Source organism: Quercus robur, chromosome 12, assembly GCF_932294415.1.
Source record: "Quercus robur chromosome 12, dhQueRobu3.1, whole genome shotgun sequence".
In the NCBI taxonomy this organism is placed as follows: Eukaryota; Viridiplantae; Streptophyta; class Magnoliopsida; order Fagales; family Fagaceae; genus Quercus; species Quercus robur.
In genome coordinates, this window is record NC_065545.1 from 20447373 (window position 1) to 20466392 (window position 19020).

The following is a 19020-nucleotide window of genomic DNA, read 5'->3' on the forward strand; positions in this document are numbered from 1 at the left end:
GGATCCTTTTATTGTAGATACTCAAGAATTCTTTGCTTTTGGCTTTGGCTTGAATTCTTTTGTCCCACATTGGAAAGATCTCTTTCCTCTTTCTACCTTATAAGGGATGAACCTATGGAGTTCCAAACTAATGGTACTCTAACTCCATTGGTTCATCCCTTATAAGGTAGAAAGAGGAAAGAGATCTTTCCAATGTGGGACAAAAGAATTCAAGCCAAAGGCAAGGCAAGGCAATCAAGCCAAAAAAACCAAAGCCAAAGGCAAAGAATTCTTGAGTACCTACAAATGATATTGTTAAAGGGAAATAAAATGTAATTTTATAGAACAAAATTGCTAAAATTAATACACATATATATAATAAATTTTAAAAAAAATTTAGGGGGGGCCATTCCCCCCCCCCCCCCCCCTCCCCCCCTAGTCCAAGGGTAGTTCTGCCCCTGCGGTGTAGAGGCGGTTAATCACATTGAGAGCCTAGTTACAATCGAAGGAACAAAAGTCTGTGTCAAAAGAGAGCATAAAAACTCTTGGTTTGGGGAGAAATTTATTTCTTCTTGTTATCTTTGCTAAGTCATAGAGTTATCAAGAAGTACAAGTGAATAAAGAAGCTGGTAGTTGCCTCTCTCACTCTCACATTATATGAATTTACACGAATGCTTTGTCATTTAAAAGAATGACTTTTTAGCTATATTTGTATTTTTCTTTTTCATTTCATGGGCAGGCAGAATGATCAATATAGTATGTGACATGGAATGCTTGATTCACTATACAAACTTTAGAGTATTTTCCTTGTTAATTTTTCTGTGTTCTTTTTCGTTTTTTTTTTTTTTTTTGGGCAAAATCTTGGAATTCATTGGGCAATAAACCAGCAACCTTGTCCTGATGGAGCTCAATCTGGGACGAAATCATGCATCCAAAATTTAAAATTTCAAAGACAGCTGTAGAATCAAAGGTCTTGTCAGCTTCTAGCCAAGAAATCTTGTAACTTTTGGTACATTCTCATGCACAAAGTGTTTGGGATCTAAGAGAAAAAAAGTTCAAGTTGTGAGATCAACATCATATTGTAATTTTGTAACTATTTAAAAAACGAAAAGTACTAGGGTCTTGCACATGATTGGAGGAAATTCCGGAATTTATTGAACATGTAATTTGTAATGATGTGGTAATGTAGTATCCCTTTGAATAGAAGATCAACTCATCGTAGTTATGAATAGAAAATCAACAAACTTTTCCTTTTTTTAGCTACCCTGATGATAACAACAAGTCATCTAACTAATCCATTGAGTGGACGGAACTAATGGAAATTTTTGAAGGAAAATTAATACAATAAGATAGTAAAAGACCAATTAAACCGGATCCAAATTTATAGTTTGTAGACTTCTACAATCTACGGCCATGCAACAAAAACTAACATACTCCCAACACCTAAGCCTATAAAGCCATGCATTCTCTTTATTCACTTTTCCTTATAAAGTTTAAAGCTAAGCAATCAAATAAAGATGTCCAGTTCAATGTTGAACAATCTTCCTGAAGATGTATTAATGGACATATTTGCCAGATTACCCGTCAAGTCACTCTTGCAATTCAAGTGCGTTTGCAAATCATGGTGTAATCTTATCAAAGAACCCATCTTCATCACCAAGCATGTTAACCAATCTGCTCTTAGCAACAATGGCTATCTTGCTGTCACGCGCCAAGGCAGTACTTTTGGTGGTAATTGTTCAATATCCTTGATCTCTTATGAAACTTTTCGTGAAGTCATTAGGATAACTATTCCATCTAAGGAATATGGTAAGGCACCTTTCAGAATTGTAGGTTCATGCAATGGCATTTTGTGCCTAAATGTTTCAGAAATTGGAGACACAAATTTTTTATTTAATCCTGCCACTAGTGAATTCAAGGAGCTCCCAAAACCCAATTATCCAATACATGAACTTAAAGAAGATACAATTTCTGACTTCATTGGTCTTGGATTTGGTTATGAACCAGAAAGTAATGACTACAAATTAGTTAGAATTTCTTATTCTAAAAGGTTGGAAAATCAATTTTATTCTGGAGTTGATGTGTACTCATTGAGTACTAATTCTTGGAGAAGAAAGAATAGGCTTGTGCTTGGAACTGTTCTGGTGAATTCGTTTTCCAAAGCGTTTATTAACGGTGCTCTACATTGGAGGGGTGTAACATTGAAAAGAGGGGACGTTCGTTGTCATATAATATCATTCGATGTAGGAAGTGAAGTGACTCGTTACATAAAGTTACCATATAAAATTGACTTGGCTAAAGAAGAATGGTGGCCTTTTGTTAGGAATGGATCGCTTGCTATGGTTATTAGATCAAAAACTCATGAAGAGCATCATTATATATTTAACATATGGGTAATGAATGAATATGGGGTCAAGAAGTCTTGGACCAAACAATTAACCGTTGGACCTCTATTTGTCCTTAAATTGGTGGAATGTGGCATGAATGAAGAGCTCCTCTTTGCGACTCACTCAACCATGTACCTTTATGATCTACAACGGATAAAACCTCCTCATGATGATATTTTAGAGGCTGATATTATTGGAAATAATTTTGTACCTTGGGTTGAGGTGGTTAATCACATTGAGAGCCTAGTTACAATTGAAGGAACAAAAGTCTACGCCAAAAGAGTGCGTAAATACTCTTGGTTTGGGAAATACTTTATTTTCTTTCAACTTCTTTTTGGGCTAGTTGTTATGGTTGCTTATGTTGTTATCCTTCCTAAGTTAATTCATTTCTTCTATCCAACAAATGTAAGCGAATAAAGAAGCTGGAGGTTTCTGCTTTATGTCAAGCTCCCTTCTCTCTCTCGAGATTATGTTTTTACACAAATGCTTCATCATTCAAAAGATGAAAAGAATAAACCAGTCAGTTTATTTCTGTTTTTTTTTTTTTTTTTTTTTTTTTTTTTTTTTTTTTTTTTGCCATATATCTATTCTATGTCATGGGCTGGTAGCCTGGTAGAATGACTAGAGGTAGGTGATTATATGGGGTCCTTGATTCAATATACAAACTATAGTTTATTTTCATTGTTTGTTTTGCCGTCTTAATTTTCTTTGAATTGTTTTGCAGAATACTTGGTTTCTTCATATACTTTTTTCCTTTGTTATGTTTACTTTTCTATAGCAGGAGGAATTAATAAATCTCCAGAGAAGCACATAGAAAAGAAAAGAAAAAAATCAAAATCTAAGACTTGATCTATCTTGGTCAAAAAGATGCATGGTTGACATTCATCTGTTGTGAAAGTTGGCTGTTTAATAAATTACATTTTTTTTCTCCTTTTTTTTTCCTCGAAAGAATATATTGCTTTTATACCGGAGAATATTTCTAACTAATACTAATTTTTATTCACTTAGTGATAGTTTGGACACTGATTATAGGGTCTGCATCTGCATTTTTTTTTTTTTTAAGCGCGTTTTTGTCTTTTTCAGTGAGTTCCATACACTGTTCACGGGACCTACAAACCTACTTTTTCATCAAAATTTTCATTAAAAAAAGGTCTCACGGCATTATTCATACATTTAAAATTTATTTAGCTATAGTGTTTTTAGTTTTCAATTTTTAATTTTCAGCAAAATAAGTGGTATCCAAACATACCTTTAAACAAAATATGCCAATGAAAATAAAGCATTTGCAACTTCTTCTTCTTCTTCTTCTGCTTCTTCTTCTTCTTCTTTTTTTTTTTTTTTTTTTTTTTTTTTTCAAATTAACTAAACCTAATGGTTCGTTTAGATTAAGGGGAAAGGAGGGAAAATAGAGTAAAATTGATCCAAAATTAACCTATTTTCCGTTAATTCTACTCTACTCTACTCTCCTTCACTCTTCCTCCCTCTCCCTTCATTCCAAACAGGGCCTAAGTTCCCAAAACAGTTTCCTATTAAAAAAAAAAAAAAAAAAAACCCTCTTTAGAAAACCCAAAAACCATCTTCTTCACTTCTCTAGCCATTTCTTCTTCTTCACTTCTTCTCTAGCAGTTTTTTCTTCCTCAACTATTCATAGAGCCTTAAATATATCTGCAACTAGCGCTTTAGAAGTTTGAGGACAAACTTCAAAGCCTAGATGCAGATTTGCAGCCCTGCCTTAAGGCAAAGTGTAAGAAGCTTCACTACTCCAGCAATGATGGTCGCACCCACAGCTGAGAGCATGCCTTAAAAGACCATGCCTAGGCTAGACATTACTTTTGGCATCATAATCAGGTCCTTAGCCATCTGCTTGAGTTGACCCTAGGAATAAAAAGTACGGACTGTAAGATGATTAAGGGAAGGGGTTTGTGGGTAATGGAGGAGGAGGAAGAGAGAAAATTTTGCTCAGTGAGGAGGAGTGGTATGGTGGAGGAGAGGTGTTGGGTTTAGGCTTTGTGGGAGGAGTGATGAGAGAAGAGGAGAGGTGCAGTGGAGCAGCAGTGGCGTTGGGGTTGGGGTTAGGGTCAGTAGGTGGAGTGATGAGTGCGAAGAAGTGGTACGATGGAGGATAAACCTTCTATTTGAAGACTTTACCATATACTAGTATAATCTATATATCTAAAAGGTAAGACATAGAATTTAATGTTGCTATACTCCTGTTTGAGCTATCTCATACTAAAAAAAATAAATACTTTATGATTTTTCTATTTTATTTTATATAAAATAATTAAATATAGTTCATGAAAAAACCTTAACGCACTCCATTACTATTCAACATGTTACTATTAATCTGTTTTATATGTAAATATTTAACTATTCAACTTCCCAAATTGATTTCAAGTTTTCATTTTCTTCTTTCTAATTTCAATTAATTGTTCAAATTGAATAATTCATTATCTTTTTAGTGGATATATTCACATGTTTGACTATTCATTAGATGCAAATGTTTGACAATATTCAACTATCTAAATTGATTTCAACTTTTCTTTTTTCTTTTTTTTTTTCTTTCTAATTTCAAGTAATTGTTAAAATTGAATATTTAAACATTTCATCTTCCAATTCTAAGAAAAACAAATCTTCTTCTCTTCCTCTAACATTTCCCCTCCCTCTTTGTCACTTTATCTCCCTACTACTTTTTACTTTACCGTTAAATTTCCTTCATCAATTCCTCTTTCTTATATTTTGACTCATCTTCTCCCTATCTTATTTTGTATAAATTTGATCTCATTTATTCCATTCAATCCTGAAAGCTTGTATTTGTGTAAAAACACAAGAGCTTGTTTATACCCCCAAATTAAAATTACGGCTAGATAGCTTTTACTCTAACTTATACTAAGTGCAGAACAAGAGTAAAGAAGCGCAAACAACCGTTATCACTACCCAAAGCCATATTCATTCATTATCAACAATAAAAGGAAAGCTTAAGTGTAGGGAAGAGAAATGCAAATACAAGATAACACCAAGACATGTGTTATCAAAAAGGAAACCGAAGAACTCAGCGAAAAACCTCTCCGCGACCCTCCAAGTCGAAATTGATCCACTAGAGAATAAAGTTGGAGTACACGAATAACAAAAGACCCCCCAAGCCTAATCTACCACATGTACTTGAGCCCTCCATACTCCTACTACTAATTGGCTTCTTGGGACCTTGTCTTCTCTAGCTTTTTGGATCCCGCAATTTAGCCCGATTGCATCTGCTAATGAATGGCTCATTCCAATGCTTCCCAATAGCACCAAATTCTCACTTTATACTCAGGATAGGTGTGGTAAGTGTTTAGGCTATCAACCTTTCAAGGATATGGAGAAAAAGAGGTAGGAGTTGAGGAAAACCACAAGGAGATGTGTAGATGATTATGGGTATAACAATCTTTAACTCTTAAGTGTATTTTTTAGGGTTTTCTCTCTGAACAGTACTCCTAACAATTTATGGGTAATGAGGGTATATATAGTGTAGGTAAAAACTTGGTAAAGCAAACATAGCTTTTTGCCAAACAGAAAGTTTCGCGAGTACTTTGCGGGATGGCCTTTCCTGCGAGACACTCGCGAAAACCTCTAGGCTGGCATGACTCTCATCTTCCAGTCATATGCTCTACACATGGCTCTTTCGCGGGTAGGCTTCTCGCAAGACACTCGCAAAATCCACTTGTTCATCCTTTTAAGCTTGAGTCTTCACACTCTCTCATACTCATCTTTCACAATTAGAAACCCACTTACATATAGGGAAATATGATTGAAGAAATTACAATCAAATTTGGCACGGAATTAAAGCCAACATAAAATAGTTATAAATTACAACTTTACAATCTCCCCCTTTAGCTATTCGATGACAAAACCCCTAAATAGACTCTAGACTTAAATGTGAGTTTGAGAACATAGGCAAAACTCACTCACACCTAATTCTAGAAGCTGTGAAGCACTTGCACCATATACACCTGTATCCTAAAACACTTGCGCATACAACAAACTTTTGTTAAGCTCATGACAAGTAAAACTCAAGATACATATAGGAACAAGTAAAATGCGATCAAGATACGAACATAAATGTAAGCTATGAAGAATAACTTGATCAAACATGAACAGTCATCAAGAAATAATCACAATGAATATTTATCTAGTAAATGATCATAGGACATGCAATGCAATTAAGAGCAATGCTAAAATCAATTGCATGGCCAACAAGCATGATGCATTAAAGAAACTAAAGCTAAAAGTATTAGAAAGCAATAAGTATCAAAAGGTTATAAAAACCAAGATACAAATGAGTACTAAAGATAAATAAGTTTTAAACTAAAGTACTTAAAAGGTTTAAACGAAAGCATTGTAAATATCCAAAAGCTATAAAAACTTAAAGTAAACTAGAGACCACCAAAATAAACCAATGTAACTAAAATGTGCTAAACTATGCTCCCCCTCAAGCTGTACTCCCCCTTAAACTACTCCTCCTTTTTGATCGAAATGGCCAAAGAGACTAGAATGCATCAGACTCTGAGTCTGATGTTTGCTGCTGCTAGTCCCTCATCATGTCATCAATCTAAGACAAGAGAGCAGTGATTTGTCCTTCAAGGTAGGTGAATTGAGATGTGGAGTGGCTGATTTGGGAAGCTATCATTCCGTGCAACCCTTCAACCCGTCTGATTAGATGATCAAGAAGATCGAGTGCTCGTGCACGCTCTTGGGGAGAAGGTTGTGCAGTGTCCTCCAAAACAGATGTGAAATGCTCAATTTCTTCTTCAGTGTCTGCTCCTTCTTCATCTCTTGGAATTTGGGAGACACCAACTGATGGTTCGGGGATATGAGCTTTGCTTCGAGTCATGGTTTGTGTACTGATTGGATAATCTCTTTGCATCACTTGAAGTCCACTCGGAATCTTCACCCTTGCCTTTGTGATAAGAGACATGATAAGGCAAGGAAATGGTAGAATTATCCTTGTATTTCTCTTTGTGATGCATTTGGTGAAGAGATGGTGGATGTGACTACAGATGTCGATCTCCTTGTGTGTGAAGAGATCAAACAGAAATATGGCCCTTGGTGCTGACAGGTTTATCAAGTTCCTTACCGGGTAGAGGTTGAAGATCATAATGTAGGCCAAGGTTCGCATCTCCGAAGTGACTGGAATGGTGTGCAAAGCCTTCTTATTGATTTGTGCATTGATTGGATAATCTCTTTGCATCACTTGAAGTCCACTCAAAATCTTCACTCTTGCCTTTGTGATAAGAGACATGATAAGGCTAGGAAATGGTAGAATTATCCTTGTATTTCTCTTTGTGATGCATTTGGTGAAGAGGTGGTAGATGTGGCTTCAGATGTCGATCTCCTTGTGTGTGAAGAGATCAAACAGAAATATGGCCCTTGGTGCTGACAGGTTCGTCAAGTTCCTCATCGGGTAGAGGTTGAAGATCATGATGTAGGCCAAGGTTCGCATCTCCAAAGTGAAAGGAATGGTGTGCAAAACCTTCTTGTTGATTTGTCCACCAAGGACTTCCACAATAGGTCCTAGATTCTCCATTCTCTTATCATATTGTACGGATGTGTGTGGAGTCATTGGACGAACCTCCAAGATCTCTTGAATGGACTCCCTTGTGATATAGAACTCTCTCCCTTTTAGCCAACAATTTATGCGATCCCCTTCCACAATGGCATTAGCATAGAATTCCCGAATGAGTTATTCATAGACATTGCCCATCAGGTTCAACAGTTTTGTCCATGTCCTCTCTTTGAACACGTCGTGAATGAAAGTGCCCTCTAAGGACTCTAACTCCACAGTCCTTTCCAAGATGATTGGGGCCCTTTTGTAGTGATCATTATAGGCCATATCTGCATCATCGTTTTGGAGTGCATTCGAGGGGGTGCGGGGACACTTTGAGGACTTCTTTAAGGCTGATTTCTTAGGAGGAGACATCTACAAAGATAACACAAACACAAAGAAACAAAGACAAAAACAAATGAGGAACCAAACTTGATTAGATACAAGTTAGTCCATAAACCAAACCATAAGCCCTTAAAAGAATATGAAAACAAAAAACCAAAAGTCACAAGACCATGTTTTAAGTGCTAAACATGTAACAACACTTATCTAGCATGAGTGAAGTGAAAAACATGTCAAGTGATCAAGTGTGTGCATGTGGTGTGCATGAGAGATGCATGAACAAAGCATGACAAGACACACATGGGGAAAAGTGTATAAAACACACAACCAATGTTTAAAACGTGTTAAGAATGTAAAATCATAGTAATCCCTAAAATTTGGTACTCATCGAGTCCAAAACAACAACAAAATGCCATTTGGGCATTTCATCAAACATATAGTGTGCATACAAACCACTAACATGTAAAACAATGCATGAACATGTTGAAATCTTGCCTAAATACATGTCAAAATTCCACATATAGCCAACACATACACAAGCAAAATAGGACACAACCAAATCAAGAAAAAAAAAATTGTAAAAAATTAAGTTTTTCCCAACCCTATCAAAAATAACCCAACCCTAGAAATCCTAGAATCTAAGGCTTAATCTAAGGATTCAAAAGTAAAAAGATGTTGAAACATACCTTAGATGAATCTTAGGAGGGATTGATCTCGAGTTTTGGTTGAGTTTTTGAGAGAAAATCTATTTTGGGTTGAGAGAGGCACAGAGGAGGCAAAATGAGTATGTTTGAAAAACTATCACTACTTGGCTTTAAAAATTTCAGAATCGCTCATTCCACGGGTAAGCTTTTTACAAAGTTACTCACGAAATGGCCACTAAAGCATATAGACCATTTTCACAGGAAGCTCTTTCTCGTGAGCCAGTCGCGAAACTCTCTATTTGAATTTCAGTGTTTTCTAAAATTTTCCATCCTCATTTTCGCAGGTAGGATCTTACTCAAGACTTACTCATGAAAATGCCTCTAAAAGAGTTTTCAACTAAAATGAAATGAACTGTTTGGAAAAAAAACCTCTAAACACACAAAATCATAAAAACACTTTCAAAAACATATAAAAATACTCAAAAATATTTTTAGGTTTGATCAGCAAGCACTTGAGTATACACATCACATTTGAACACATACAATCACACAAATAGAATAAGCATTCATTGAGTATTAAATTTGTGTGTTGTGTGTGTGGATCAAGTATGAACTACTCTAAAGTCTAGTATGAAGCTTCAATAATCAATTTAATAAAGTCATACACAACTAGTATGAAGTCAAATGACCTATCTCACTTGTATAAATGAATATATATGACCCCTCACCAATGTGATTACATTTGATTGAAAGCTTTTCATTTGGCTTCCATTTTTCATACTTTTGATAAGATACAACTCAAAATTTGAGAAGCGATGCCATAAACTTTTTGATTGTTTTGACGAATAAGCCTTTGGCTTTGGCAGCATACAATTTAATACATATTTGCTCCACCTTTTCCTAGTCAAACTAGTTTTTGAAACAAGGCTTTTTTAGCTCTTTCTCTTTTTAGAGATTGACATTTGAAGAGCTCTTTTTGAAAAAAAAAATGTAAAGAGATATATGTGCACAAGTCTACGCATGTATCAAGATCAAGCAAGACTATTGACCAATCATTCATGACAAGCTTAAAGATCTATTTACAACAAAGAAACGTAGATTTCTAGATGTCACTCACACTTAGAAAAAGTGTATACATAACAAGTTAAGCTCGTAAATGTACTACGCCATTAGTACGGAGGTACTAGGCCAAACTCACGTATGATATACACAACACAAGCGATCAAACTTTTTGAGATTTATAATTTTTTATGGATTTTTGAATTTTTCAACACACTCAAAAACAGAACAAACAAAGTAAGATCTACAAAAACAAGGTAAACAAAAAAACATTTTAAAAGAAACATGCTTAAAACAAAAGCAATGACACAAGAAGATAGCATATATCATGATGCATGAAACTATAACCCTAATTTGTTAGAAGTATTAATGCATGGGCATAGTGAGTGATCATGCATGAGTACCCTTCTTCACCCACACTGTACGAGTGTTTTGGGTGAGATCCTTAGATGGAGGGGTACGACTGACATAACTTTCAAACCACAGGGTGAAGCTTGCAAGGCATGATGAAATGTTCTTCAACATTTCCATAACATCTCCAATGAGGTGTCCCTCATTTTCTCCTTTAGCTTTAACTCCCTTTGGCATTCTTCTTGATTTGTCTTTGCCAATGCAAAGAATCAGCCCTCTTAAGTGCCTGAAGCTTGAAACAATTTGGTCTTGTGTGCCCTCGCACGCCACAATGATGACATAAATGCTTCACTTGAGGTCCCTTTGACTTTTGGGTAATGACTTCCCTTTTTCCTTTGGTTTTGTACCAATGGTTCTCTTGGCAACAATAGGGGTCTCAATCTTGGACTTCTCCATTTTAGATTTCTCTACATTTTTGGCTAATACAAACCGCACCTCTTTCTTGGGTTCGCTACTTAAGCTTCCTTCACTGGTATAGCCTAGACCAGTCTTGTCATTTGAAGGTTTTTGAGAAAAAAATCGAGCTGTCAAGTTTCTTGGTGGAAATGCGCTCCACTTTGACATATGCTTGAATGATTTCAAGCTCAAGGAACTTGGTTTTCAAGTAGGCATTCAACAATTCTTCCTTCAACCCTTCAGCTTCACATATTGCGTCCTTAAGTTGCACAAGTGTGAACTTATGCTCTTCTTCAATTTTCTTCATTTTCTTGACTGCGCTCTTAGCAACCTTGGCATATTTGCCACAATCTTCAAGCAACGCATCATAGACTTCTTGAAGGTTCTTCTCACCTTCGTTGAGGCACACATCTTTATCTTCTAAATCATCAACTTCTTCACCTTTGGAATGTACATCAAGCTCCTCAACCAATTCATTCAGCTTATCTCTAAAGTCAACTGTGGTAATTGCCATGAAGGCTAAATAGTTTCCCTCACTATCACACTCTCATTTTGCATCAGAATTTGAGCTTTCTGAATCACTAAGGGTAGTGGCATCCTCTCAAATAGTTTGGACATTCTTTCTTGAAATCTCCATGGCTGTTGCATTCATAGCACACGATTCCTTGAGTGGATAGATAATCCTTCCCATCTTTCTTCTTGAACTCCTTTTCATTTTTGGAGGATGAGAACTTTCCTTTGCCAGACGACTTCCCATTGTTCTTCATCTTGAGAAATTTTCGAAAGTTCTTCGCAAGAAATACCACATCCTTCTCTATGTCATCTTTATTGGAGGAATCACCCAATCGCTCATTTATAGTTTTGAGAGCAAGGGATTTGCTAGATTTGTGAGAAGGTAGTCCGAGCTCATATGTTTGAAGAGATCCAATGAGTTCTTGAATCTTGATCTTATCCAAATCTTTACTCTCCTCTATGGCTATGACCTTAGCCCAGAAGCTTTCAGGTAAGGATCTCAAAATCTTCCTCACCACCTTAGCATCTTTAATCTTCTCCCCAAGATTGAGCTTGGAAATCACTATCTCATTGAGTCTCCTATAGAAGGAATCAAACGACTCATCGTTTCTCATCTTTGCTTCTTCAAACTGTGTAGTGAGCATTTGAAGCTTGGTGTCCTTAACCTTCTTGGTACCTTCATAGGTTGTCTCAAGAATGGTCCTCGCCTCTTTCATGGTCTTCACATGTGAAATCCTATGAAACTCATTAGTAGAAACACCACAGAAAATAGCCTTAATCGCTTTGCTATTGGCGTTTGCCAAAGCAAAAGCAGCCTTATCCCATTCGGATTTGGCTGTAGTGGGTCTTTCCCAACCATTTTCGATGGAATCCCACACCGTTTCATCAATCGCACATAGAAAAGCACGCATTCGTACTTTCCAAAAGCATAATTACTCCCATCAAAATAGGGAGGAGCATTGAGAGATTGAGATCTATCCATCTCACTTAGGGTCTAGGATCACACTAGGATAATGAAATCTGATAAGTGTACCTGCTCTAATACCAATTGAAAGCTCGGATTTATGTAAAAACACAAGAGCTTGTTTAGACCCCCAAATTAAAATTACGGCTAGATAACTTTTACTCTAACTTATACTAAGTGTGGAATAAGAGTAAAGAAGCGCAAACAACCGTTATCACTACCTTAAGCCATATTCATTCATTATCAACAATAAAAGGAAAGGTTAAGAGTAGGGAAGAGAGATGCAAACACAAGATAACACCAAGACGAGTTATCAAAGAGGAAACTAAAGAACTCAGCGAAAAACCTCTCTGCGACCCTCCAAGTCGAAATCGATCCACTAGAGAGTAAAGTTGGAATACATGAATAACAAAAGACCCTCCAAGCCTAATCTACCCCATGCACTTAAGCCCTTCAAGCTCCTACTACCAACTGGCTTCTCAGAACCTTGTCTTCTCTAGCTTTCTAGATCTCGCAATTCAGCCCAATTGCATTTGCCAATGAATTGCATTTGCCAATGAATGGCTTTTTCCAATGCTTCCCAATGGCACCAAATTCTCACTTTACACTCAAGATGGGTGTGGTAAGTGTTTGGCCTACCAACCTCTCAAGGATATGAAGATGGAGAGGTAGGAGTTAAGGAAAACCACAAGGAAATGTGTAAATGATTGTGGGTATAACAATCTCTAATACTCAAGTGTAGCTTCTAGGGTTTTCTCTTTGAAAAGCACTCCTAACAGTTTGTGGATAATGAGGGTATATATAGTGTGGGTAAAGATTTGGTAAAGCAAACATAAATTTTTGCCAAACAAAAAGTTTTGCAAGTACTTCGCATGGTGGCCTTTCCCATGAGACACTCGCAAAAACCTCCAAGCTGGCATGTCTCTTCATCTTCCAGACATGTGCTTTACACATGGCTCTTTCGTGGGTCTACGACTAGTAAAAATAAAAAATGGTAAAATAGACATTCAACTCCAATATTGTCATTATCAATTGCAAAAGTCCAAAACAATGGTAAAATAGACATTCAACTCCAATGTTGTCATTATCAATTACAATGAAAACAATCATTGCAATAACATCAAAGTTATTGCATAGTTGATGCAATGTGTTACAATAAAATTTAAGGTAATAGGTTTGTGCAAAAAAAAAAAATTGTTGTAATAAACTTTAGATATTTTAATGAAAATTTTGATGCAATGATATATTTATTGCATCAGGCATGTTGAGTTAGGCATATAGGCGTGTTTAAAATGCACAGAGTCTATTTGGATCACTGAGTGTGAAGAAATAGACAACGTTCTTTCTTATTCTTACACCTTTCCTCATCAAGGACTTGTGATTATACATCTCAAGAAATTGGACAAGTTACAGATACTGTTTAGCGAAGAGAAAGTCACACCAGCACTAATGATCCCACCTGGCACCTTTTCCTATCTTGAAGATTTTCAATATATGAGTGTCTGAATATAAGGAAGCTCTTTGCTCTTGGGTTGCTCCTCAACTTTGCCAACCTGAAACAAATTACTATTTGGTAGTGTCTTCAGTTAGATGAAATAATAGCTGGGCCTGAAGCATCTGATGAAGTTGATAAAAAAAAAAAATTTGTAGAAATATTTCCCTGATTGAGGAAATTGAAATTATGGTTTTCACCAAAGTTGACAACCATTTGTAGTAGCAGTTGTGTTATAATTTGTGATTCTCTCTAATATATTGTGATCTTAGACTATCTGAAGATTAAGAGATTACCTCTTTCTCTTCATCGTATCAATGGACAACTCCGATGGTAAAATAGACATTCAAATCCGATGTTGTCATTATCAATTGCAAAACTCCAAAAAATGCAAAAAAGAAAAGACCTCCTCAACTACAAGAAAAAATGTTTATTATAAGGAAAACAATCATTGCAATAGTTGATGCAAGGTGTTGCAATAAAATTTAAGATAGGTTTGTGCAAAAACAAATTTTGTTGTAATAAAATTTAGATATTTTAATGACAATTTTGATTCCTAAGTCGGACCGTCAGATTGAAAGAAATCACATGATTAAGTTTTCACGGTCTGCATGCATTTTGTTTGGGTGGAACTGACCATGCATGATTAATTTAAATTAATTCTGATTGGTTAAACAATTAAAATTAATTAAATAATTCTGTGATTGGTTGTTGGTTAGTGTAAAAAATAAGCCTGCTTGCATGGGAATAAAGTGGATAATCAGATAACAAAGAAATTATGGATAATTAAGTCTTTTAGAATATTTATCTATCAAATAATTATTACTTTTAAAGACCTAAATATTAAGAAAAATTGACTAATTTTTAGAATATGAATTAAAAATGCGTCTAGGTGCAATTCCCAACTAAAAAAAATCCTCAAAAAAAGGAGTCCAAATCGAACCAAAATTGAAAAGGGGGCTCAGCACCCAAGAAGGCCGTCGGCACTCTTGGAGTGTCGATTGGCCCAAATGCTCAACCCAGCTCAGGAACCTCTTGATTAAGATAAAACCTATATTTTTCAAAATTTTAGAGATAAGGATGCGTTCCAATTCATATCTGATCTTATTAAGCTTATTTTTCAAGCATCCCAACCTCTATAAATAGGGGAGGCCTCCCAATATTTAGCACCCTTTTTTGACCTTTTTTTTACCCCTCTTTCTAGCCTTCCTTTCTGACTTCTCTGCTCCCCTTACGTTAAATACGTTATGGAAACCTTGGCTTTAAGAACTTCTTTTTTGTAAGTATAGTATTTTAGAACTCAAAGAAGTGAAAATTTCTTTGATTTCTAAAATATTCTTCCATTGAAGGGTATGCTCATGCAAGTAGGTATTTTCATTCTTATGGATCTTTTCTTTTAATTGACATGTTGAGTTGTTCATTGCATGAATTTTTGTTAATATGTGTTTGATTTTATAATGATCTTGTTCTCAATCTATATATGCCATGTTCGCATGCTTAGTTAGAATGTTCTTTAATTGTTTAACATGTTTTAATCCTTCTTTGATTTCAAAATCTACAATTAATCACCAAAACTCTTTTTAAAAAAATATTAACAGATTTGTATTTTCACTAAATACAGATCTGAAAATTTTTTCGAGTAAAAAACAGATTTCTATTTTCACTAAATACAAATCTGAAAATTTTTTCAAGTCAAAAATAGATATGTATTTTCATTAAATACAGATTTGAAAATTTATCTGGTCAAAAACAAATCTATATTTTCATTAAATACAGATCTGAAAATTTTCCTGAAATAGTTTTCTTCTTAAATAAAAACTGCAAATTTTGAATTTTAAAGAGTGAATTAATAGCTAGATTAAAGTTTGTTTTATATGTCATTCCATAAATATGTGATGCATGCATAATAGATTTGAATTATGAATATGAATCCTCTTCTAAAATCTCATTATTTTTTATCCTTTACAAAACAGATCTGATTTTTATTAACCAAATCCCATTTTTTATTTTTTATCCTTTACAAAACAGACCTGATTTTTATTAACCAAATCCCATTTTTTATTTTTTATCCTTTACAAAACAGATCTAATTTTTGTTAATCAAATTTCATTTTTCTCAACCTTACAAAACAAATCTGATTTTTCTTTGAGAAGAGGGCATATTCATAAGACGAATTTGTTTAAATTAATTTTGTCAAGTAAAGTTTTTGTTACATGTATTACAACATATCATTCAATGTCATACAAAAGGGTATATAATGGTCATTAGAGTCTAGAAGACTAGACTTTGTCTGGGAGGAATGGGTGCCTAATACCTTTCCATTCCATAACCTAGCCCCTGAACTTAGGTTTTTGGATAGTAGACTAGTGTTTTATCTTTTGTTTTTGGTAGATTGTAACTAGGGTCAAAATTTTGTAATTTTTACATAGATTGTATTAGGACCAAAGCCTTGTAAAGTTATTCTACCATGATGTAATTGTATTTCCATAATCAATTAATAACATTCGAGGAATTTTTGGACATGTAATTGTATTTTATTTTTTCTTGTTTTTTTTTGTATAAAAAAATAAGTAGTGACTTGACACAATTACCCCAAAAGAGAGGTGCCCTAAGCACCTGAATCTCTTTTTGAGAGCACCCCTCAAGGAGCGCGGTCTCTTGCAGTGGCAACTCTGCTAGGGATGTCAAGGACTAAGCTTCGTGTTAGACTTTTAGTGACCAATTATATACCCTTGTTTTTTGTATGATGTTTTTGTTTGTTTGGTTGTCTATGTCTTGAGATGTTTGTATAATATTTTTTGTTTATGTTGCCATCTTGATTGTTAAGAGCTTTTTCTAACTATCATAGTATGTGCCATCAAAACAACAAACATTGCATGTACCCATCTCAACATATGGTGGTAGTAATCATGGATCACCGGTATTCATTTGATTCAAGTACCCAATGGTGAACTCACCAACTCATAAACCAAAGTCACTGGATCATTTATTGTTGACTACAAAGGATAGACCATGCCGTTTGGACAAACATAATGTTCATCACATTACAAGTTGGGAGGTGTAACGTCCCAGCTATGGGAAACAATGAAACAACAAACCCACCCTACAATGTAATGACTTAGAACCTGTCCTTAGGCCCTTCCATGTTAAAATTGCATTGCATATTGTGTGTGTTTGACCATTGTTTGAGCAATGGTGAGCCCAAGTTCAACACTTGGGCCTATCATAATTGTTTGAATGTTATATGTTTTATAAACCTGATTTTGTTTTCCTAGAAAGAAAGGTATGTCATGTGTATATGCAGTTCAAGCCCAATCTAGCTAAGCCCAAAGTCCATCAAGCTCATCAAACTCAAGCTCATTCAAGCCCAATTCCATCAAGATCAACTCATCTTCCTCGAGGTTTAGGCCTACCAAGGTCCAATTTTCAGAATTTCAACTCAAACATCCACAATGGACCAAGAAGAAACAAGCAGCCCGACTTTGCCTCATTTCATAAGCAGTCAAGCCATAAGCCATATTTGGGTTATCAGGATCATTGTTTTATCTTAAAGTTTGTTGTTTACTACATATTTCTAATGAGAATATTTGTTGAGGTTTAATGTATTTTTGTTGATTTTTATGTTTCATCCATTTTGTTTATAAAAAAAATCCCAAAAAAAAAAATCAAAAAAAAAAATCCTTTTTGTTCTTTCAAAGACTCCAAGATTTTTCCAAAGCCTCCCTTTCAAAGACTCCAAATTTTTTTCAAAAGCCTTCTTTTCAAGAGAGTACAAGATGATCCATTTGACAAAACTTTTTCCAAATCATGATGATGAATTGCTCTACCAATCAATTTGTTCCAAAAAGGGATTTGATTTCATTCAATCCATGTAAGGACTTTTGCTAAACATTCAAAATATGATAAGAAAAGGTCCTAAAAGGCAATCAAAGAAATTCATCCATTCATCCCAATTCCTCAAACCACAAAACACATACACTCAATCTCAATCTCTACATAATTTTCACATCATTAGAGCATTTATACTTCTATTCCAAGAACAATTTATTAAAGGAGTTTAATTCACTGTGATTAAAAGAAAGCATCACTAGGGATAGGAGACGGCCTTCGGTAACCCACATTATTCCTTGACACCTATTACAATAGTTATCCATTGCTAACCAACTTGAGCCTTTAAACAATTAGCCTGTTTTTCAATGAACCCACTAAAAACTTAAACCTTGGGTGGCAAAATTAAGTATGCATGCTTAAATCTCAAGATGAGGAAGTGTTGGCCTTATGGATTCAGCACCACTTGGTAAGGTCTTCAATGAAGAAAATGAGATCGATGAAGAGTTCATCAAGTTCAGAAAAGAGAGTTCATCAAAGAAAGGGATAGTTCACTCCATCAAGCTAGAAAGGAAGAAAACCCATCAAGGAGAGATAAAATTTTGAGAAAGTATCAAACTGTGAGAAAAAAAAGGTCATCAAGCTAGAAAAGACTTCAACAACAACAACAACAACAAAAAAGGGAAGAAAAAAGGAGAGGAAAAGACACAAAAGACATGAGAGAATACTGATTCATCAATAGACACAAAAGACATGAGATTCCATGAAAGATAATTCAAGTTGAGAAGGATGAGCAAAAATGAAGATTCATCAAAAGAAAAATTCAATCAAATTGAGGAAGATGAGGAAAGGAAAAAGCAACATACATTTCATCAACAAAAAAAAAGTGTGTTCAATCAAGTCAAGAAAAATGAAAGTGTATTAGAAAGGATAAGAGGGTATCAAGGAGAAATGTAAATTCATCTAGGAAAGATGGAGGTCTGTCAAATTGAAAGAAACAAAAAATGCAATTAAGTGAAAGCCAATAAAATTCCAAAAGAAAAAAAATTAAAAAAAAAAACTCACTAGGTTGAAAACCCAAAAGGGCGGTCTAGGAAAAAAATTAGAGCAAAAAAAAAAAAAAAAACTCGCTAGGCTGAAAACCCGAAAAGGCGGTCTAGGCAAAAATTAGAGCAAAAAAAAAAAAGCAAAAAACAAATCTAAAAAAAAAGAAGAAGAGAAAAACAAAAATAAGAGTGAGTGATTTGACCACAAGATAGAATGCTAAGAAGACCAAAAAGAGGAAGTTGTCAATCTAAAAAAATCAATACCAAATAAAAGGAATCAATGAAGACCAATGAGAAGATGATAAACATGACAAGGATTTTAGCAAAAGAGTCAATAATGGAATATGTGAAAAACCCTTCCAAAGCTTGAATATAAAGTAT

At 34.9% G+C, this 19020-nt stretch overlaps 1 protein-coding gene across 1 annotated transcript; it reads left to right on the top strand.

Moving 5' to 3' along the window:
* Positions 1-1496: 1496 nt before the first annotated feature.
* On the top strand, positions 1497-2783 carry LOC126708269 (F-box/kelch-repeat protein At3g23880-like). The gene has a single exon (XM_050408071.1). The coding sequence runs from the start codon at positions 1497-1499 to the stop codon at positions 2781-2783; it is 1287 nt and encodes a 428-aa protein (XP_050264028.1).
* The last annotated feature ends 16237 nt before the right edge of the window (positions 2784-19020 follow it).

Coding starts and splice junctions, on each gene's coding strand:
- LOC126708269 (XM_050408071.1), top strand. CDS start 1,497: ATGTCCAGTTCAATGTTGAACAATCTTCCTGAAGATGTATTAATGGAC.